This window comes from Panthera leo, chromosome A3, assembly GCF_018350215.1.
Source record: "Panthera leo isolate Ple1 chromosome A3, P.leo_Ple1_pat1.1, whole genome shotgun sequence".
Taxonomy (NCBI): domain Eukaryota; kingdom Metazoa; phylum Chordata; class Mammalia; order Carnivora; family Felidae; genus Panthera; species Panthera leo.
Window position 1 is genome coordinate 67,696,131 of NC_056681.1, and position 22,482 is coordinate 67,718,612.

General features: G+C 34.9%; 2 protein-coding genes across 3 annotated transcripts in view; one reads left to right on the top strand and one right to left on the bottom strand.

Moving 5' to 3' along the window:
* Window positions 1-22,482, bottom strand: part of LHCGR (luteinizing hormone/choriogonadotropin receptor) — a 119,164-nt gene that overhangs the window by 28,950 nt on the left and 67,732 nt on the right. Inside the window, exon 11 of one of the 2 annotated variants that reach the window (XM_042932227.1) lies at window positions 7,107-7,390. The exons of the other annotated variant lie outside the window; for it this stretch is intronic. Within the exon in view, the coding sequence (XP_042788161.1) occupies window positions 7,354-7,390 (37 nt within the window). The 3' untranslated portion in view covers window positions 7,107-7,353. Of the gene's footprint in view, window positions 1-7,106; window positions 7,391-22,482 lie in introns of those variants that run through there. 2 annotated transcript variants of the gene reach the window in all.
* Window positions 1-22,482, top strand: part of GTF2A1L (general transcription factor IIA subunit 1 like) — a 42,604-nt gene that overhangs the window by 15,103 nt on the left and 5,019 nt on the right. The window contains exons 6-8 of the mRNA XM_042932228.1: window positions 269-855; window positions 19,130-19,390; window positions 20,341-20,430. Coding sequence (XP_042788162.1) covers window positions 269-855; window positions 19,130-19,390; window positions 20,341-20,430 — 938 coding nt within the window. The remainder of the gene's footprint in view (window positions 1-268; window positions 856-19,129; window positions 19,391-20,340; window positions 20,431-22,482) is intronic.

Below are 22,482 nucleotides of genomic sequence, written 5' to 3' on the forward strand. Positions count from 1 at the left end.
AACTCCTAGAGATAACCATTATTAACATATTGATGGATTGCCTGACAGTCTGTTATGCCTGAGGGTTTCTTTTAAGTTTTTAAAATTTTTATTTTTATTTATTTATTTTTTTCATTGTAAAAAAGACAGTTCTGTTAAAGCACAGGGACAGGACTCAAGGGCAGAAAGGGCTGCCAGGGTTCCTATTTTTTTTTTTTTTTCTTTCTTTCTTTCTTTCAACGAAATTAGGTTTCTATCCTACTTATGGTTTTGTTTTCTCCCTTTTAAGGTCACCTTTATAAAGTCAGTGTACCAATTATGGTGACACAGACTTCTGGAAGAGCAAGTATTCTTCATCCAGTTCAGCAAGTATTTCAGCAGCTGGGACAGCCTTCCATGATACAGACCTGTGTTCCACGATTGAACCCATGTTCTCTCCAAGCAACTACTGAAAAATCTCAGAGACTAGAAAGTGTGCCCCAGCAACCTCCAATTCTTCATTCTGGGCTAGTGCATAGGAAACATTTTGAAAATGCCACCAGTGATATACTTGTACCTTCTGGAAATGAGCGTGAAATCATGTCTGAAGCTCTGCTGAGTCAGCTGGAAAGCTCTCAGTATATCAGTGTTCCAGGTGTTATGTTTCCTCCACAGGTCTCTCAGACAGGTTCTCCTGTGGAGCCAGTGCTCAGTGTTTCAGCCAGCGTGACTCAAAATCTGAATGGTGGGCCCCTCTCCACGGGCCGACCAGGCGCCCAGCACCAGCACATGACTGATACTCAGCTTCATGTTCTTAAAAATAGGATGTTTGGATGTGATTCTATAAAGCAGCCAAGAAATACAGAGGAGCCCAGCAGCCTACCTGTCTCAGAAAAGGTAGTTCTATATTCAGTGTAATGGTATTAGGCGATAGACAGTGGCTGGTGATTTGACATCCTGAGTATTTTTAAGCTGTAAGGTACTCACAGTATATGTGTCTTGTTTTTTCCTCTAGAAGGTTGTTTATTATTCTTTTTAATATAGCTATCAGTTCTTGAAAGTATTCATGCCCAGCATTTCACACTTTGAATGTCAGTTAATGAACTAGAATATTCTTTATTTTTTTAATTTTTTTTTTTTTTTTAACGTTTACTTATTTTTGAGAGACAGAGACAGAGTGCAAGCGAGGGAGGGGCAGAGTGAGAGGGAGACACAGAATCCGAAGCAGGCTCCAGGCTCTGAGCTTTCAGCACAGTGCCCGATGCAGGGCTCAAACTCAAAAACTATGAGATCATGACCTGAGCCTAAGTCAGATGCTTAACTGACTGAGCCACCCAGGCGCCCCTAGAATATTCTTTAAAGGAAAGTGTATTTGTTTTAAAGTAATCCATTTTACCTCTTCCTTACATTGTGAGAATGTTTGTTTGCATATAAATTTAAAAGACCCAGAAATCCATCCTAGTAATTAAATGAATATTTTGAGGTAATTCATTGTCGTACTTAATACATAAAAGAGAGCCAAAGTATTTTTTTCAATTGCTCTACAAAATTTTCTGCAACTCCCATATGAAAATTTTCCCTTATCTTGCTAATATTTTATTTCTCTCTGCTTGCTGAAATACCAGTTAATATCTTTGGAAATTCAGACTACTAAAAAATAGCTTCTAATTAACTTTGCATGTGAAAAATAGGTTTGAATTATTAATTTCCAAGGAATTCATAGTGAAGGAAGACCAATTCATGGAGAATTTTGGATGGCAAAATTAAAAAAAAATCTTGCGGGGCACCTGGGTGGCTCAGTTGGTTGACCGTTCGACTTTGGCTCAGGTCATGAAGTCACAGATCATGGGTTCGAGCCCTATGTCGGGCTCTGTGCTGACAGCTCAGAGCCTGGAGCCTGCTTTGTATTCTGTATCTCCCTCTCTCTTTGTTCCTCCCCCACTCATGCTCTGTCTCTCTGTCTCTCTCTCTCAAAAATAAATCTTAAAAATTAAAAATCTTGCTTTCTTTTTACAAATGTAAAATAGGTAATAAAACTGACTCTATTTATACAGTTTAGTGACCTATGACAACTAATTAAATGTTTGTGTCTCTAGCTAATAGTTCAGTGGTCCTCTAGAACTGCTGTACAGAGATCTGTAGCAATGCATAGTTAAGTGCTACTTTAACATTTTCCTAGGGGCGCCTGGGTGGCTCAGTTGGTTAAGTGGCCGACTTCGGCTCAGGTCATGATTTCGTGGTCCATGAGTTCGAGCCCCGCGTCGGGCTCTGTGCTGACAGCTCAGAGCCTGGAGCCTGTTTCAGATTCTGTGTCTCCCTCTCTCTGACCCTCCCCCGTTCATGCTCTGTCTCTCTCTGTCTCAAAAATAAATAAACGTTAAAAAAAAAATAAAAAATAAAACATTTTCCTAGGTAGAAAGGAAGGATAAAGGGTGCAATGAAGGGCAGTGGATGAAGACCGGGACTATCAGAAACTGACCTGTTTGAGAATGTTTCAGATGTTTGATGAAGCCTGTTCAAAAGCTGTTAGCAAGTCTCTTTTAGCAAGTTGAGTTTGGGTTTAGAGTATAAAGATTAAAATGTTGTTTTGAGTATTTTTTTCATTCTATTTCCACATTATTTATAAAATTTAAGAAGTGTAGGCTAAGCTCATAATTATGAAACATTTGTTTTTGAGGAAAAAAAATAACTGCATTGAAAATAAGTGTTTGTTTTTATCACTTAAAACTTTTGGAGGCACTCTTTGCCTGAACTCTGTATGAACTTTGCAGATATTTGGTGTGATGATTCAAGGACTTACTCTACTGTTACGTATTAGATGTCACCTTGTACTTCTGATATGGGGAAATAGATTAGTTAAGGGAAATTATCAAGAATTGTTTAGGGGATAGTGGTCGAGAGCTTAAGTTGGAAGCCACAATAGGTTCAAATTCCAGAGTCACCATTTACAAACAAGCTATGTAATGTAAGTCTCTGAAATTGTTACAGTCCGTAAAGTAGGCAGGAAACTAGCCTCATAATTTTTAGAACTATCAGAGATGATTTGTATAGTTTTTAATAGCTCCTGGCACCACAGTAAGCTTTAGATTAGTGCTGTTGTGCTTTATGGGCATGTGATAAATTGGGTAACTTTCCATATTAACTCTTTGGTTAGTTTTAAAATAGAGCTATATTAAAACACAAAAATCCAGATAGTCAAAAGTATTTATTTTATAAGGTGTTTTTTTTATTAATACTTAGTAAGGGACCTTTAAACATAGTTATTAGTAATATGGTAAAGTTTATGCTGATAAAATTTTCAGAATTATACATAGATTTTCTTTTTTTAAGTAGCTTTTCAGAAATTCTTATTGCTTAAAGCAAGTTACACGTGTACAGTTAAGTACACATATTTACTTGTCCTGTGTAGACTACCAAAGATGTAAAGTTTCCATGTAGGTTTATAGGTTTAACATTCTTACTGTTGTATAAAATATATTCCTCACAATTTTCGATGTGCTCCTATTTTAAAGTGTGTATTACTATGTTAGGTTATTCTTCAGTGTGGGAATTTTGTTTTATAATCTCAGAATGCTATAGAGAACTAGAAAATGAGGTCTTTTTGGGAACTTCAAAAAGTAGGAGCAGAAGGAGAGAAATGGTAGGATAATGTATCTTCTTTAATTCTTTTTTATGTCTTACCTGCCTTAGCATCATGCTCATGGTACCACTTCCAAATATCGTTACTTCTGCTGCCTTATCTTTTACTTATTTACCTGTCTGACTGCATCCTCTTACCTTCCTGGTGAGATCCTCTTTATGTCTTCCTCCTGTTTCCTAAGGTTCTGTCCTCAGACCATTTCTCCTCTTACCTACTTCATGTTTTTCTTGGGCAATCTCATGGATTATTATGGTTTTAACTACCACCTATTTGTTGATGACTATGATTCTAACCCTGTTACTCCCTTGAGCTTCATTCTCATGTCTCTTTGCCTTCTAGACAGTGCTACTGGAATGTTATTCATTGTCCCTCATCAGAGACACTGCATGGTACCACTGCCTAGCTGGTCTCCCACGCTAAGGATTACAATGACCTTTGTGCTCTTTGTTTCCCCCTATTCTCTTTATATCATGTGCTTTTTAAAAATTTTCTTTTGGGGCGCCTGGGTGGCGCAGTCGGTTAAGCGTCTGACTTCAGCCAGGTCACGATCTCGCGGTCCGTGAGTTCGAGCCCCGCGTCAGGCTCTGGGCTGATGGCTCGGAGCCTAGAGCCTGTTTCCGATTCTGTGTCTCCCTCTCTCTCTGCCCCTCCCCCGTTCATGCTCTGTCTCTCTCTGTCCCAAAAATAAATAAAAAACGTAGAAAAAAAAATTTTTCAAAAAAAAAAAATTTTCTTTTAAATTGCTACAAAATATATACAACATACAGTTTACCATTTTAACCATTTTTAGGTACACAGTTTAGTGGCATTAAGTACATTCATTGTTGAGCAACCATCACTACTGTCCATCTCTAGAACTTTTTCATTGACTGACACCAAATCTCTGTACCCATTATACAGTAGCTTCCCATTAACCCCTCCATTTACCCCCTGATAACGTCCATTCTACTATCGGTCTTTATGAGTTTGACACCTCATAACTGGAATCATAAAATATTTATCCTTTTGTGATTGGCTTATTTTACTTAGCAGAAGATTTTCAAGGTTTATCCATGTCATAGCATGTGTCAAAATTTCATTCCTTTTTAAGACTGAATCGTGTCATTTTGATAACTTATTTATAACTTTAATACTAAATATTTCTGGAATCTTTTCCCTCTTCTCCATCTCTTGCTGTTGTCTTAATTGTCTCTCATTGGAGATAATGTAATAGTCTCCTAACTAAATTTTTAGTCTATAGTCTTTGCTTTTTTTTCACTCTGGTTTTCCCAGTCGATCCATTTTAGAGGTTAAAGGCCTAGGCTTCTGGGGTCCAAATTGTTGATCCCTTCTGTTTCCCTTAATAACTATGTGACTTGGCAAGCTATTGTTTCCTCACTTATAATAAAGGTAGTGGTGTCTACCATGGAGTCACTGTGGGAGGATTGCAGAAGATGATCAGGGGGAAGTGTTCAGCAGCACACTACCTAGCACATGGTTGTGTTCAGAGCATGTTAGCTATTATCTTATAGCTTCTTATGGCTGCCAGAGCTTTACCCAGAATGCAGCCTGCTATACATGTCACTGATGGCTTATCACCTACAAGGTAAAGTTCAAGCTCCTTAATGTGGTATGCAGGGACTTCCATGTTCTCTCTCTGCCAGAGTTTCTTAGTTACTTTTCCTTCATTTCATGCCTACTACTTTGGTAGGAACACCAAACTGTAATTCTCTGCTAACCTTGTAGCCTACCTCTCTCTTGCTTTTGTTATCCCCTCTGCCGAGTGCCCGAATTCCCCTCTTTCCCCATCCTTTTCTCTGGTTAATTACTGCTTATCCACTTAATACTTCAGAAATTTTACTTCAGTGCCTCTAGACCTACTCCCTCCCCCTTCATTTTTGGATTGGTTATATCTCTTCTGTGTTCTCACTGCACCTTAAGCATGTGTGTGTCATAATGTAGTTAAAAGATACTTTAAAGTGTCCTGTTTGTACTGAGAGGTACATTTCATTAATCTCTGTATACATAACACCTAAGAATATATACACATTCATGTATACTAGAATATAAGCTTTTATTTTTTTGTTTTATTTATTTATTTTTAAAGATAAAAATGCACATATGTTTATTTTTTGCAACTTCAGCCTTTCACATTTTGATGCCTTGTAGAGTATGTATTCTTCAGTTTGTTTTCTTTCTTCTTTCTTTCTTTCTTTCTTTCTTTCTTTCTTTCTTTCTTTCTTTCTAATTTATTGTCAAGTTAGCTAACATACAGTGTATATACAGTGTGCTCTTTGGGAATAGATTCCCGTGATTCATCACTTACGTACAACACCCAGTGCTCATCCCAACAAGTACCCTCCTCAATGCCCATCACCCATTTTCCCTGCCCCCCTGTCCCTCACCCCTATCAACCCTCAGTTCTCTGTATTTAAGAGTCTTTTATTGTTTGCCTCCCTGTTTGTAACTATTTTTCTCCCTCCCTTCCCTCATGGTCCTCTGTTAAGTTTCTCAAATTCCACATATGAGTGAAAACATAAGATATCTGTCTTTCTCTGAATGACTTGTTTCACTTAGCATAATACCCTCCAGTTCCATCCATTTTATTTATTTTTTAAAATAAGCTCTGTGCCCAGTGTGAGGCTTGAACTCACGATTCTGAGATGAAGAGTTGCATGCTCTACCAGCTGAGCCAGCCAGGTACCCCTAGAATTAAGCTTTTGAAGAAAAAGATCTATGATTACTTGATTTGGCTTAGTAGTTTTCAACCCTGGCTAAATATTAGAATCACTAGAGCATTAAAAAAATAATGTTCAGGCCTACCTCAAGGGATTTGGATATAATTTGTCCTGGAATGGAGTCCGCTCATTAGTGTTTAAGAGCTTTCTGAGGTGTTTGTAATAATGTAGTTAAGATTAAGAACCACTGATTTAGCTCACAGTCAATGTATGAATGAAAAATGGATGGAGTGAGGGAGTTAAAAGAATATATAGCTTTAAGAGCTTTATTTTTTCTTTCAAATCCATTCTGATACTCTGAAAGGCAAAAAGTCATTGTTATTTGAATTCAGAATTCAGTTAACTGAGCAAATATTTTTTGAGTCACTAGGTGTCACTCCCAAATTAATATCTCTAAATCAAAGATTTTTCAACAAGATATGTGATATTTTTCTTTATAGAAAAACCAATTTAACAAAATAATTTTTTGTATTTGTCAAAATATGTTAAGGTATATTTCATGCCAAGTAAGAGTGGAGTGGCATGGGCTGTCACTGTACATGGTCAGGTAATACATAATCATTATTGCCATCACATTATGGTAAATACCTGGATTAAATTTCTGTTAAGAATTAAAGAGGAAGTGCCCTGCCATTATGATTATAGGCAATTCAATTTCACAGAGTTTAGTTTGAAAATGTGAAAAGAAAGTGTGTTGGATCTTAGGTTTCTCTTGTTCTATATTTATCATCTCAATAGGTATGAAGTTCTATCAGTCCTTACTAGCCATTGGAAAAATACTGTTCTTTAGAAGAAAACTTAAAAGGAAAGTGTTGGAAGCAGGTTTGGGCAAACAGAACTTTATCTTGAAATATCACATGCATTTGTTTATTGTGTACTACCCAGGCACAGAAGCCATATACAATTGAAGAGACCTTGGTGAAACTGAGAATCTTAGAAATTATTGAGCTGGTTTGTTTTATAGAGAGAAAGAAAATGGAAGCTGTGCCTCTGTCAGATGACGTCATGTGAACTAGAATGGTTGACACTTCTTCTCATTCAGCTGGAATTCATAGAAGAATCAGCAGTAATTTGCCTTTAACATTAAACAGGATAAAAATGTGAATGCTTCTCAGGGCAGCTAGCATTTGATTTTAATCATCATTTGCACATTGGCACCATCAAAAGAGTTGCTATCTTATGAAACATTATTATTATAGTATTTTTCTTAGCACAATTTGGTACTGTCTAAACTGATGGAGCTTCTGAGGTGGTTGGCAACAAATGGTTTTGCTGCTTCAGTAAAGAGAGCACTGCTATCTATTTCAGCACATGGCATACATTAATGCTAAGACACAGCCAATAATTTTAAGAGAAGTCTCATAGGCTGCCATGAAACTCAAATACATTAGAGCGAAAGTATTGAATTACTGCCTTTTGCAAGACATTTGTCAAAAAATGTGGGCAAAATGTTAAATTCTTCTTCACACAGAATTTTTCTGGCTTTTCAAAGGACAATGCTTGAAGTTGTTAAGTGATCCCAGGAGAGACATTGATTATTTTTGAGAGAGAATGAAAACCCCCTCGTAACAGTTTGACAGGGAGAAGTCCATTGATGATCTGTGTGGATGTTTGGCCATATGAAAGGCTTACATCTTTCTATTCATGATCCTGCAGTATCAGTTTTGGATGTTGCTACGAAACTGCTGGCTGTTTTGGTCAAATCACCACCTTAGGAGATTAGAGTCAGATAAGCACACGAACGTTGCTTGGTGGAAGTGCTTCTGTGAAGAAGTTGAGAATGACAAAACCCTTTTGCAGTTACTGATATTTGGATTTGTAATCTTACTCCTCTCCCAAAGTAAAGAGGACCTTACTGACTTAAGTTTCATGATGCTACATTAATTCAATCAGAAGAGTCCTGGAATCTTTAATATTTCTCAATAAGCCTTAATATTCATGAAAAGTACTCTGGGAGCTCTGATTGCAACAGAAAGATGTTGTGGTTTGAGGTTCCCAGTACTTGTCACTATTAAAACAAAAGAGCCAGTTCCACTATGTGGTTTGGGCCTAGGCCTAATCATAATTTACTTAAAAAAATCAGATTTTTTGAGGTGGAATTAACGTACAATAAAATTCACATGTTTTAGGTACACAGTTTATAGTGTACGCTATGAATTTTGAACAAACCTGGGAAGTTACATAACCAGTACCAAGCTGAGATACAGAACATTTCCATCACCCTAAGGAGGTTCCTCATGCCCGTTTGTAGTCCGTATCCTCCCTACTTCCAGTCCCTCTCAGCCACTCACTGATCTGCTTTTTTTTTGGTATAGGCTTGCGTTTTCCAGAATGTCAAGCAAATGGAATCCTACAACATATAACTTCAGTATAATACATTTGTGATTCATCCAGGTTGTTTATATATCAGTTGTACCACAGTTTGTTTAGGCCTTCACCATTTGGACATGTGGATTCTTTCCAGTTTTGGGCTTTTGTGAATAAAGCTTGTAAAAACATTCATGTGCAGGGTTTTTTTTTTTTTTTTTTTCTTGGTGTGGATGTAGATTTTCTTTTCTTTTGTGTAAATACCTAGGAATGGGATTTCTAGGTAATATGATACATATATGCTTGTAAGAAACTGCCACACTCGTTTTCAAAGCCATTATATTTTCACTAGCAATGTATGGTAGAATTTTGCATTTCTCCTAGCAATTTATAAGATTTGTAGTTATTTCACATCTTTGCTATTCTATCCTGTTTTCTGGAGAGGAAAAGTTTGTGATTTTGATGAAGTATGCTTATTTTTTCCTTTTAATTTCTGCTTATGTATCTTACCTAACCAAAGATTGCAAGGATCTCACATGTTTAAAAAATTTTATAGGTTTTACATTTAGGACTGTGATCCATGTTGGGTTAATTTTTGTATATAGTACAAGGTTAGGTTCTTTTGTCTTTCGCATATGAATGTTGTTTTAGCATCACTGTCTGAAGCTCACTGAATGTCTAAAGCATTTCACCTTTAATGAGAAGCAGTAACGATATATGTTGGTTTATTTCTGGACTTGGTTTCATGAATTCATGTGTCTTTTTCACTCATACCACACTGTCTTAACTATCATAGCTTTATAGTGTGTCTGGATGTCAGTACAAGTCTCTCTGTTCTTTTTCAAAGTTGTCTGGTTATTCTAATTCTTTTACATATAAATGTGTGAATGAGCTTGTCAATTAAAAAAACTGCTAGGACTTTGATTTGTGTTGGATCAAGGGAGGAATTGACATCACCACAACGAGTCTTCCAGTTCATAGATACGACACATTTTCTATTTATTTAGGTCTTGACTTTTGGCATTAATGTCTTGTAATTCTCAACATGCGTGTATCATATATATTATTTTTTATTTAAGTATTTTATGGTTTTAAGTGCAATTATAAATAGTACTAAAAGACACTATCAAGGACAACTTTATTCATATTTTATGCTTTATTTGCATTGCTTTTAAAAATATGTTTTTAAAGGTAGTGTTATTGACAAACTGAAAATTCCATGGTTTTTTACGTATATTGGCAGAGGTTGTGCCAGTTTTCCTGCTACCAGCACTCTATACCACTCTGTTTTGTATTTTATTTTATTTATTTTGAAGTTTATGTAATTGATTTCGAGAGAGAGCATGTGTGCAAGTGCACAGGGGAGGGGGAGAGAGAGAGAGAGAGAGATACTCCCAAGTAGGCTGCATGCTGTCAGCAGGGCTCGATGTCACAAACCATGAGATCATGACCTGAGCTGAAATCAAGAGTCAGATGCTTAACTGACTGAGCCACCCAGGTGCCCTGTGTATCTCATTGTTTTATTACCTACTTGACAGTTCATTATCACCATTGATTTTTTTTTCCTCGTAAAAATTTACCATTTTAACCATTTTTACCTGTGTACTTGAGTGGCAGTAAGTGCATTCACATTGCTGTGCAACTATCATCACCATCCATCTTCAGAACATATTTGCTTTCCCAAATTGAAACTCTATGCCTATTGAATAATAACTCCCCATTCTTCTCTCACCCCATCCCTGGCAGCCACCATTCTATTTTCAATCTCTGAATTTGACTACTTTGGATACCTCATAAGAGTAGAACCAGACAGTATTTGTCCTTTTGTTTCCCTTGTCACTTAGTATAATGTCTTCAGTGTTTATCCATGTTGAATCGTGTCAGAATTTCCTTCCTTTTTATGGTTTAATACTCTGTTATATATCTATATCTATCTATCTATCTATCTATCTATCTATCTATCTATCTATATTTTTTGTTTATCCATTCATCTATCCATGGACACTTGGGTTGCTTATACCCTTTGGCAGTTTTGACTAATGTTAATGTAAACTTGGGTGTACAAATATTTTGAGTCTCTGCTTTCAATTATTTGGGGCATATAGCCAAGTGTGGGATTGATGGATCCATATGGCAATTCTATTAAAAAAAATTTAAGGAACTGCCATACTATTTTCCATAGCAGCTGTATCATTTTACATTCCTACCAGCAGTGCACAATGGGTTCATTTCTCCACATCCTCACCAGCGCTATTTTTTCACCAGCATTTTTTTTTTCCTTTGATTATTGCCATCCTAATGGGTGTGAGGTGATATCTTATTGTGGTTTTGATTTGCATTCCTCTAATTATTAGTAATATTGGATATCTTTTAATGTGCTTTTTGGCCATTTGTATATTTTCTTTGGAGAAAGTTCTATTCAAGTCCTATGTGCATTTTTAAGTCAAGTTGTTTGTTGTTGTTGTAGGGTTTATTTATATATTCTGTATATTAACTCTTTATATATGTGGTTTGCCAACATTTTCTTCCATTTTGTGGGTTGCCTTTTTACTCTGTTGATAATGTTCTTTGATGCACAAAGGTAAATATTGTTGAAGTCTATTTTATGTATTTCCCCCTGCCCCACCCCTTTTTTGCCTGTGCTTTTGGTATCATATCTAAGAAATATCATTCCCAGGTCCAATGTCATGAAGATTTTCCTCTATGATTTTTTTGAAGAGTTTGATAGTTTTAGTTCTTATGTTTAAGTCTTTAATCCATTTTGAGTTAATTTTTGTATGTAGTGTAAGGTAAGGGTCCAACTTCCATTTCTTTGCATGTGTTCCCAGCACCATTTGTTGAAAAGATGCCTTTTCCTCTTGAATGGGCTTGTCACTGTTGTCAAAAATTATTTGACCATATATGTGAGAATTTGTTTCTGGGCTCTTTATGCTATTCCATTAGTTTGTTTATGCCAACACCACCCTATTTTGACTACTATAGTTTTGGAGTAAGTTTTAAAATCAGGATGTGTTAGACCTCCAACTTATATCTTCTCTTTCAGGGTCTCTGGAGATTCCATAGGAATTTTAATATGGATATTCTATTTCTACAAAAGATGTTATCTGGATTTTGTTAGGGTTTGCAATGAATAGATGGCTTTGGGTGGTATTAGCAATATTAACTCTTTTAAATACATGAACACAGAATATCTTCCCATTTATTTCTGGCTTCTTTAATTTCTTCCGGGAATGTTTGTAGTTTTCAGTGACCAAGTCTTTTGACTCCTTGGTTATGTTTACTCCTAAGTATTTTATTCTATTTGATGGTATTGTAAATGGAATTGTTTTCTGCATTTCTTTTTCAGGTTTTTAATTGTTAGCGTATACAAATGCAGCTGATTTTTGTGTGTTGACTTTTGTCTTTTGTGACTTTGCTGAATGCATTCATTAGTTCTATTATATTTATGTGTCTGGAATCTTTAGGGTTTTGTACATAAATGAAGTAGTACATAAATGAGATTATCTGCAAACAGATAATATTACTTTTTCCTTTCCAGTTTGGATGCCTGTTATTTATTTATTTTTCTTGCCTAATTGCCCTAGCTAGGACTTATAGTACATTGTTGAATGGAAGTGGCAAGCATGGGCATCCTTGCTTTGATCCTGATCTTAAAGGAAAAGCTTTTAGTTTTTCACCATGGAGTATGCTGTTAGCTGAGGATTTCTCATAGATGGCATTTATTATGTTAAGGCAATTTCCTTCTATTTCTGGTGGTTTTTTTAAATCATAAAATGGTGTTGAGTTTTGTCAAATGCTTTTTCTGCATCAATTGAGGTGATTGTGTGTCCCCCTCCCCCATCCCCATTATGTGAATATATTCTATTACATTGCTTGATTTTTCATATGTTGAATCATCACTGCATTACAGGAGTAAATCCCACTTGGTGTATGATATTTTTAATGTGCTGTTGAATTCTGTTTGTGTTAGTATTTTGTTTAGGATTTTTGAGGATTGGTGTTAATTCTTCTTTAAATGTTTGGTAGAATTCTCCAGTGGCGCCATCTCATTCTGGGAATTTCTTTGTTGAGAGATTTTTGATTACTAATTCTATCTTCTTACAGATCTATTCAGATTTTCTATTCATGATTCATTCTTGGTAAATTGTGTGTTTGTGGGAATTTGTTTCATCTTGGTTATCCAATTTGTTGGTATACAGTTCATAATAGTCTTCCATGAATAGTTTTATAGTATTATCTCATAATTGTTTTTATTTTGGTAAAATCAGTAGTAAAGTTCATTTCTGATTTTAGTTATTTGGGTTTATTTTTTTCTTCATCAGTGTAACAAAAAGCTTATCAATTTTGTTGATTGTTTTTAAAGAACTAACTCTTAGTTTTGTTGATTTTCTCCATTGTTTTTCTGTTCTTTATTTATCTTTGCCTTAATTATTATTTTTTCCTTCCTTAAAGTAGTTTTGGGCTTTGTTCTTCTTTTTCTAGTTCCTTCCAGTGGAGATTTAGGTTGTTAATTTGAGACTTTTCTTCTTTTTTAGTGTGAACATTCATAGCTATAAATTTTGCTCTTAGCACTGCTTTTGCTGCATCCCATAAATTTTGCTATGTTGCATTTTCATTTTTATTTGTCTTAAGATATTTTATATCTTAAAAGACTGATTTTTTGTTTTGTATTTTTTCAAGTTTTTATTTAAATTCAAGTTAACATACAGTATAATATTAGTTTTATGTGTAGAACTTAAGTAATTTATCACTTACATACAACACCCAGTGCTCATCACTACAAGTGCACTCCTTAATACCCTTCATCATTTAACCCATCCCCTCACCCACCTCTTCTCCAGCAACGCTTGGTGTGTTCTCTGTAGTTAAGAGTGTTTTCTGGTTTGCCTCTCTTCCCTGCACCCTCACTATGTTCATAAAGTTTTGCTTCTTAAATTCCACATATGAGTGAAGTCATATGGTATTTGTCTTTCTTTGACTGACTTACTTCACTTAGCATAATACTGTGTAGCTCCAACCACATGGTTGCAAATGGCAAGATTTCATTCTTTTTTATGGCTGAGTAATAATCCATTGTATGTATATATATCACATCTTTCTTCATTCATCAGTGGATGGACATTGGGCTTTTACCATAATTTGGCTGTTGACAATGCTGCTATATATGCCAGGGTGCTTGTATACCTGCAAATTAGCATTTTTGTATCCTTTAGGTAAATACTTAGTAATGCAATTGCTGGATTGTAGGGTAGGTCCATTTTTAATTTTCTGAGCAATCTCTATATTGTTTTCCAGAGCTTTTGTTTCCTGTGTTGTTAATTTTAGCCATTCTGACTGGTGTGGAGTGATACATCATTGTAGTTTTGATTTGTATTTCCCTCATGATGAGTGATGTTGAGCATTTTTTCATGTGTCTGGTAGCCATCTGGATGTCTTCTTTGGAAAAATGTCTGTATCTTCTGCCCATTTTTTAACTGGATTATTTTTTAGGTGTTGAGTTTTATAAGTTCTTTATAGATTTTAGCTATTAACCCTTTTTCAGATATGTCATTTGCAGATATCCTTTCCTGTTCCAAAGGTTGCCTTTTAGTTTTGTTGATTGTTTCCTTCACTGTGCAGAATCATTTTCTTTTGATGAAGTCCCAATAATTTATTTTTGCTTTTGTTTCCCTTGCCTCAGGAGACATACCTAGTAAGAACTTGCTTTGGCCAATGTGTTCTCTTCTAGATTTTTAAAAAAAATTTTATTTATTTGTTTATTTATTTTTAAATTTACATCCAAATTAGTTAGCATATAGTGCAACAACGATTTCAGGAGTAGATTCCTTAGTGCCCCTTACCCATTTAGCCTATCCCTTGTCTTACAACCCCTCCTGTAACCCTCAGTTTGTTCTTCATATTTATGAGTCTCTTATGTTTTCCCCCCTCCCTGTTTTTATATTATTTTTGTTTCCCTTCCCTTATGTTCATCTGTTTTGTCTCTTGAAGTCCTCGTATGAGTGAAGTCATATGATATTTGTCTTCTCTGACTGACTAATTTCACTTAGCATAATACCCTGCAGTTCCATCCATGTAGTTGCAAATGGCATATCTTCTAGGATTTTGATGGTTTCCTGTCTCACACTTAGGTATTTAACCCATTTTGAATTTATTTTTGTGTATAATGTCAGAAAGTGTTTCAGTTTCATTCTTTTGCATGTTGCTGTCCAGTTTTCCCAACACCATTTGTTTAAGAGACTTTTTTCCATTGTATATTCTTTCCTGCTTTGTTGAAGATTAGTTGACCACCACATTAATAAAAGAAAGAATATGAAACCTGTGGTTCTCTCAATAGGTGCAGAACAAGCATTTGACAAAGTACAACATCCATTCATGATAAAAACTGTCAACTAAGTAGGGATAGAGGGAACATACCTCACCATAACAAAGGCCATATGTGAAATAACCCACAGCTAATATCCTTATTGGGGGAAAAATTGAGAGCTTGGTCAGAAGCAAGACTAGGATGTCTACTCTCACCATGGTTATTTAACGTAGTTCTGGAAGTCCTGGCCTTAGCAAGCAGCCAAAAAAAAGAAATGAATCAAAATTCACAAGGAAGAAGTAAAACTTTAACTATTTGCAGATAACATGATAGTCTGTATAGAAAATGCAAAAGGTTCCACCAAAAAATTGAGAACTGATATATGAATTCAGTAAAGTTGTGGAGACAAAGTCAACATACAGAAGTCTGTTGCATTTCTATCACCAATAATGAAGCAGCAGATAGAAATGAAGGAATTGATCTCATTTACAATTGCACCAAAGACCATTGGATACCTAGGAATAAACTTAACCAAAAAGGTAAAAGATCTGTACTCTGAAAACTGTAAAACACTTATGCAAGAAACTGAAGATGACACAAAGAAATGGAAAAATATTCCATGCTAATGGATTGGAAGAACAAATACTGTTAAAATGTCTTTACTACCCAAAGCAATCTACACATTTAAAGCTATCCCTATCAAAATATCACCAGCATTTTTCACAGAGCCAGAACAATCTTAAACTTTGTATGAAACCACAAAAGAGCCTGAATAGCCAAAGCAATCTTGAAAAATAAAAGCAAAGATGGAAGCATTACAATTCTAGACTTCAAGCTATATTATAAAACTGTAGTGATTAAGACAGTATGGTACTGTTACAAAAACAGACACACAGATGAATGAAACAATAGAACACCCAGAAATGAACCCACAACTATATGGCCAAGATTGGTTATTTGTTTATTTCTTGTTTTTGAACCATTGACTTTTTGAGTCTGTTGTTTAATTTCCACATCTTGTGTATTTTCCGGTTTTCCTTCTTTCCATTGTGGTCAGAAAAGATACTTTGCATGATTTCAGTCTTTTTAAATATTGAGATTTGTTTTGTGGCCTAACATATGGTCTTTCTTAGAGAATGTTCTGTGTGAAGTTGAGAAAAATGTGTATCCTGCTATTGTTGGGTGGCATGTTGTGTATATGTCTGTTAGGTCCAACTATACTTATGTCTATATTATATGTCCATAATATTCAAGTTCTTTATTTCCTTATTGATATTCTGTCTGGTGGTTCTATTCATTTTTGAAAGTGGGGTATTGAAGTCTCCTACTATTATCTTAGAGCTATCTATTTTTCCCTTATATTCTGTCAGTGCTTGTTAGATACATTTAGGAGCTATGATATTTGGTGCAGATATGTATATAATTGTTACATCTTGGTGAATTGATTATTTTTTTGATTGTATGCTGTTTTTCTTTGTTTTTTTTTTTTTTCTAATTGTGTTTCACTTAAAGTCTATTTTGTCTGATAATAGCATAACTATCCCAATTCTCTTTTGGTTAATATTTACATAGAGTATCTTTTTCCATTCTTCTCATTTCAACCTATGTGCATCCTTAGATCTAAAGTGAGTCTCATAGACAACATAGTAAGTATCTATTCTGCCAATTTGTGTCTTTTGACTGGGGTGTTTGGTCCATTTACCTTTAAAGTAATTACTGATAGTGAAGGGCTTTTGCCATTTTGCTGCTTGTTTTCTGTGTGTCTTTTAGCTTTTTTGCCCCACATTTTCTCTCTTACTGTCTACCTTTGTATATAGTTGATTTTGGAGTGACAAATTTTGATTCCCTTTTCATATCTTTTTGTGTGTACTCTATAGGTATTTTCTTTGTGGTTACCATGGGGATTATTTATGGCATCTTAAAGTTATTAGAATCTATTTTGAACTGATACCAACTCAACTTTTATCTCATAAAAAAACTCTGTTCCTCTTTAGCTCTGCCCTCCCTCACTTTGTTATTGATATCCCAAATTATATCTTTATGTATTGTGTTCCCCTTAATATAGATTTATAATTATAAATATGTTTTTATCTTTTAAATCTTATATGGGAATAAGAAGTAGAATTATAAATAAAATTATAATACTGGTTTTTATATTTGTCTATGTATTTATCTTTACCAGAAAATTTTATATTTTTGTATGGCTTTGAGTTACTATCTAATTCCCTTTCATTTCAATTTAAAGGATTCCCTTTAGCATTTCTTGTAAGGCAGGTCCAATGGTAACAAACTCCTTCAGGCTTTATCTTAGAATGCCTTAATTTTTCACTGATTTTTGCAGGACAGTTTGGCCAGATATAGAATTCCCAGTTGACAGTCTTTTAGCCCTTTAAATACATATCATCCTACTGCCTTCTGGCCTTCAAAGTTTCTGCTGAGAAATCTGTTTGTTACTTTATTGAGGATCTCTTGTATATGATGAGTTTCTTTTTATTGCTGTTTTAATTAGTACTGTTTTAAAATTTCAATTTCTATTCATTTATTGCTACTATATAGATATACAATTAATTTTTGTAAACTGACTTATATTAGTCTGAATGTTTGTGTCCCTGAAAGGTGGTGGTAATTAGGAAGTGGAGCCCTTATGAATGGGACTAGTTGCCATATAAAAGAGACTCCACAGAATTCTGTAGCCTCTCTACCATGTGCGGACACAGTGAGTAGGCACTGCCTGTGAACCAGGAAGTGGGCTCTCACCAGATACTGAATCTACTGATGCCTTGATCTTGGGCTTTCTAGCCTCTAGAACTGGAAGAAAAAAAAAATCTCCATTGTTTATAAGCTACCTAGTCTATGGTATTTTGTTATAGCAGCTCAAATGGCTGAAGACAATTTCCTTATCCTTTTAATGTCTTGAGAATCTATGGCAACACTCCTTTAATCCCTAGTATTATTTGTTTCTTTTCTCTCTCTCTCCTTTTTATTCTTTGTCAGTCTGGCTAGAGGGTTATCAATTTTATTGATCTTTTTAAAGAATGAACTTTGTCTGACTTAATTTTTTTCTATGCTCAATTTCATTTATTTCTCTTTTTATCTTTATTATTTTCTCTTTTGCCAAGAGCTTAATTCAGTCTTCTCTTTTTAGTTACTTAGGGTAGAATTTTAGGCCATTGATTGAAACTTAATTCTTTTTTAATATGATCATGTAATGCTGTAAATTTCCCTCTAGGCATTGCTTTAGCTACATTTCATAAGTTCTGAAATGTTATGTTTTTGTTTGCATTCAGTTAAAATTATGTGCTGCTTTCTCTCATGCCTTACTCTTTGATCCATGGGTATTTAGAAATGTAATTATTAAATATCAGGGGATTTTTCCAGATCTTTCTGTTACTGATTTCTGGTTTAACTCCTTTATGCTTAGAGAACATACTTTGTGTGTCTTAATTTTTTCAGGGTTTGTTTTTTAGAACCTAAAATATGGTCCATCTTGGTGAACATTCTGTGTGCTCTTTAAAAGTGTGTATTTTGCTATTTTGGGGTGGAGTATTCTATGTCAATTAGGTTAAATTGTTTGATTGTATTTTTCAGGTCTTTTACATCCTTACTAAATTTAAGTCTACTTTTCTGTTGATCACGGAAAGAGGAATGTTGAATTCTCTATAATTAGATCTGTCCATTTTTCTTTTCAGTTCTGTCCATTTTGATTCGTATTTGTCCTTTTGTGCTTAGCTTATTTCAGCTAGTTCAATCCTTTATGTTTTTTAATTTATATAGTGAGCATGATGTCACTTGTCCTTTCTACTCCACCGAATTATTGTTTAAAATAAAATGAAATCGTTAAAACCTAATAGGTACTGTGTAAAGTTAAGGTGGTATGTATAAAAATTGGCAATTATTACCTGAAACTAGTGAGCTTGGGATTCTCCCTTTCTCTCTGCCCCTCCCCTGCTTGCACTTTCTCTCCCAAAATCAATAAATAAACTTAAAAAAAATTAAAAAAAAATATTCCCATGTTGCATAGACATTCTGGGATTGTTCTAGAATTCAAAATTAGAGAACATATATAGGAAAGGAAGGAAATATAGAACAGAAATCTATTTTAAGATCACTTGTGAAATGTTTAAGTAATTTTATATTTCATGTGATTCAATGTTATATACTTTTTGACTTGAAAAACTTTATTACATTTCATTCTCTTTCTAGGAGTCTAATTCTCAGATGTATTTAAGCAATCAAGTAACTGATGATGATATTAATGAGATAATTCAAATAGATGGAACCGGTGATACATCTTCCAATGATGAAATAGGAAGTACAAGAGATGTAGATGAGAACGAATTTCTGGGGATTGTTGAGGCAGGAGACCTGAAGGTACTTGAAGAAGAAGCTGACAGTATATCAAATGAAGATTCAACTGCCAATAGTAGTGATAATGAAGACCCTCAAATAGACGTTGTAGAAGAGGTGAGAATCACTTTTGAGATGAAATTTTTAAAATTATAGCATTTGTATTTTAATATACTTTGCACTTTAATATAAAGTATATTAAAGTATACTTTAAATCAAGAGGAATAACAATTAAGGTTAACTCTGTGTTTAGTCTTTTAAAATGAGACTTATTTGCACCCTAATATTTAAACTTGTAAACTATAATTCAAACTAGTATTAAGTATTTGGGAATTGACCACTCTATTTGTTGGTCTTAATTTTTTTTTTTTAACGTTTTATTTATTTTTGAGACAGAGAGAGACAGAGCATGAACGGGGGAGGGGCAGAGAGAGAGAGGGAGACACAGAAGCGGAAGCAGGCTCCAGGCTCCGAGCCATCAGCCCAGAGCCCGATGCGGGGCTCGAACTCGCGGACTGCGAGATCGTGACCTGAGCTGAAGCCGGACGCTTAACCGACTGAACCACCCAGGCGCCCCTGTTTGTTGGTCTTAACTAGAGATAGTGGGAGTTTAAAAGATGGGAGTAGAGGTACAGAAGGCCGCCAGGTTAGAAGCATGCAATGTCTGCTTTGATTCTGATAGATGAAGTAAAATTTTTGTGGAATGTGGTAATTAGGAAGCATGTATGTAGTACTGTCATTTATGGTGGCCTTAAGGATGTGCCAGGTACCATACTTAGGTCTTACCTATCTTACGTTATTTAACATTCCCACCACCCTATCTATGGGCCTTATTACCAACCTCATTTAACATATGACAAAACTGAGATATGAGGAGTTTTAATAAATTGACAAAGGTCAGTCTTATAGTTATTACGTGACCAAGCTGGGATTCAAACTCAGGCTATTTGACTTTTTCAGTACGATACTATTCTCTCCCCAAGTTCCCTTATTTCTATGTGTATCTCTGTCTTTAAAAAATTCAGAGCATCATTAAATTCCTTAATGTAACCGTCTTTCATCTTTAGGACCCTTTAAATTCTGGAGATGATGTTAGTGAGCAGGATGTGCCAGACCTGTTTGACACGGATAATGTAATTGTCTGCCAGTATGACAAGGTACCATATTCACCTTTTAGACTTTGGGTTTATTAATTGCATTTATGGTAGAAAGCTATGTAAAATGATGGAAAATAAGATGATGAGTTACAGTTCACACTTAATCTTGAAAAAGCTAATTAATTATATATATTTTGTGTCTAACACTGCGCTGTGTGGTCTCAGAGATAGCAAAAAAGTGATAGTTCTTGTCTTGAGAATTATCTTATTGAAACAAGATTGTTTCTGATTGAAACAGGATATTTCTATATGTAATAAAAGAATGGTGTACAATAAGATGGTAGGTAAATCAGAAGCTAAAATATGTGACAGGCAAATCAAATGCTAAAATATGTGACATATGAATCAGATGCTAAGATAAGTGGCATGTAAATCAAATGCTAAGATATGTGGCACAGACAGTAAGTCCAAAAAGTAGCTAGGAAATGTAAGAAATTGTTCATAGTTGGAGTTCTCCACAAATCCTTCATGGGTGATATGGAACTCTGAAATAGGTCTTAAATGATTTGTAAGATATAGATAAGTGTGGAGAGTAGACATTCTGAGTAGAACAGCTTGATAAAAGAAATGAATGCATGTAGAATGTACAAGGGACAGTGAAGAGGCAGCTCTGCTTTGAATAAAGTGTTCTTTTGGATGTATTAGGAAATGAGGCTGGGTTGGGGACAGAGTTCACAGCAGATGGGAAAATCTAGAATCCTGGTAGGAGAAATTGAAACGATTTGGTGGACATTAGCATTCTGAGAATGTTACTGAAAAAATTATAATTGGGTTTAAAACTGGCCATATTTGCTTATTAAGCAGAGGCAAATGGTAAGAACAGGGATAGCACAGAAATGAAGTAATGAGAGCCCAGGCTAAGGATGGCAGTGTAGAACATAGAAGAGTCAGGGATGGTGATGGAAGAATCAAGGGGACTTGATGATTAGTTGGACATTAGAAAATGATCAACAAAGAGAGTTGAAGGTGTGTCAGTTTTCAAACATAGAATTTAATTTAGAAGAAATTCAACTTTAGCAACTAAAATATAATACTGCTTTTTCTTCTTCTTAAATACTCTGTGATTATGTAGTAGAATGGCCAGCTTTTGTCTTTAATTCATGCATATTTACATCTTTTTTTTTAGCAGCTTTGAGATATAATTCACATACTATACAACTCACATATTTAAAGTGTACAATTTAGTGGTTTTGTATATTCATGAATATGTGCAGCTGTTAACATAGTCAGTTTTAGAACATTTAATCACCTCAGAAAGAAGCCCTATTCCCTTTAGTTCTCACCCCCATATTTCCCTGTTTCCTCCGATCCCCACCCCTGGCCTAAGAAATCACTAATCTACTTTCTGTCTCTTTAGATTTCCCTATTCTGGAGTTTCATATGAAAGGAATCCTATCATATGTGGTCTTTTGTGACTGGCTGCTTTTACTCCATACAGTGTTTCAAGATTCATCCATGTCATAGCATGTGACAGTTCTTCATTCTTTTTTATTGCCGAATACTAGTCCATTGAGTACATATACCACATTTTGTTTATCCATTCATCTGTTGATGGACATTTGGATTGTTGCCATTTTTGGCTATTATGAAGAATGCTGCTTTAAACATTCACATAGAAGTTTTTGTGTGAACATATATTTTTATTTCTCTTGGAAATTTCTGGGTTATGTGGTAATAGTTTGAGGGGCTACCAGACTGTTTTCCAAAGTGGCTCTACCATTTTCCATTCCCACCAGCAGTATATGAGGGTTTAGATTCCTCCACATTCTCACTAATGCTTGTTATTTGACTCTTTGATTCTAGCCATCCTAGTTGGTGTGAAGTGGTATCCCATTGTGGTTTTGATTCGCATTTCCCTGATGACTAATGCATATTTACATCTTTGCCTTTTTTTCGGTAACAATTCCAATATACTCAAGAGAAATAGGGGATGGTGTTTTGAATTGTTATAAAAATAAATCCTTTTCTCTAAAGATAAGATTGTTTTCTCCTTTATAACATTTCATATAGATAGAAAATGGCAATTTAGATGCTGGTAAACATAAGCATATG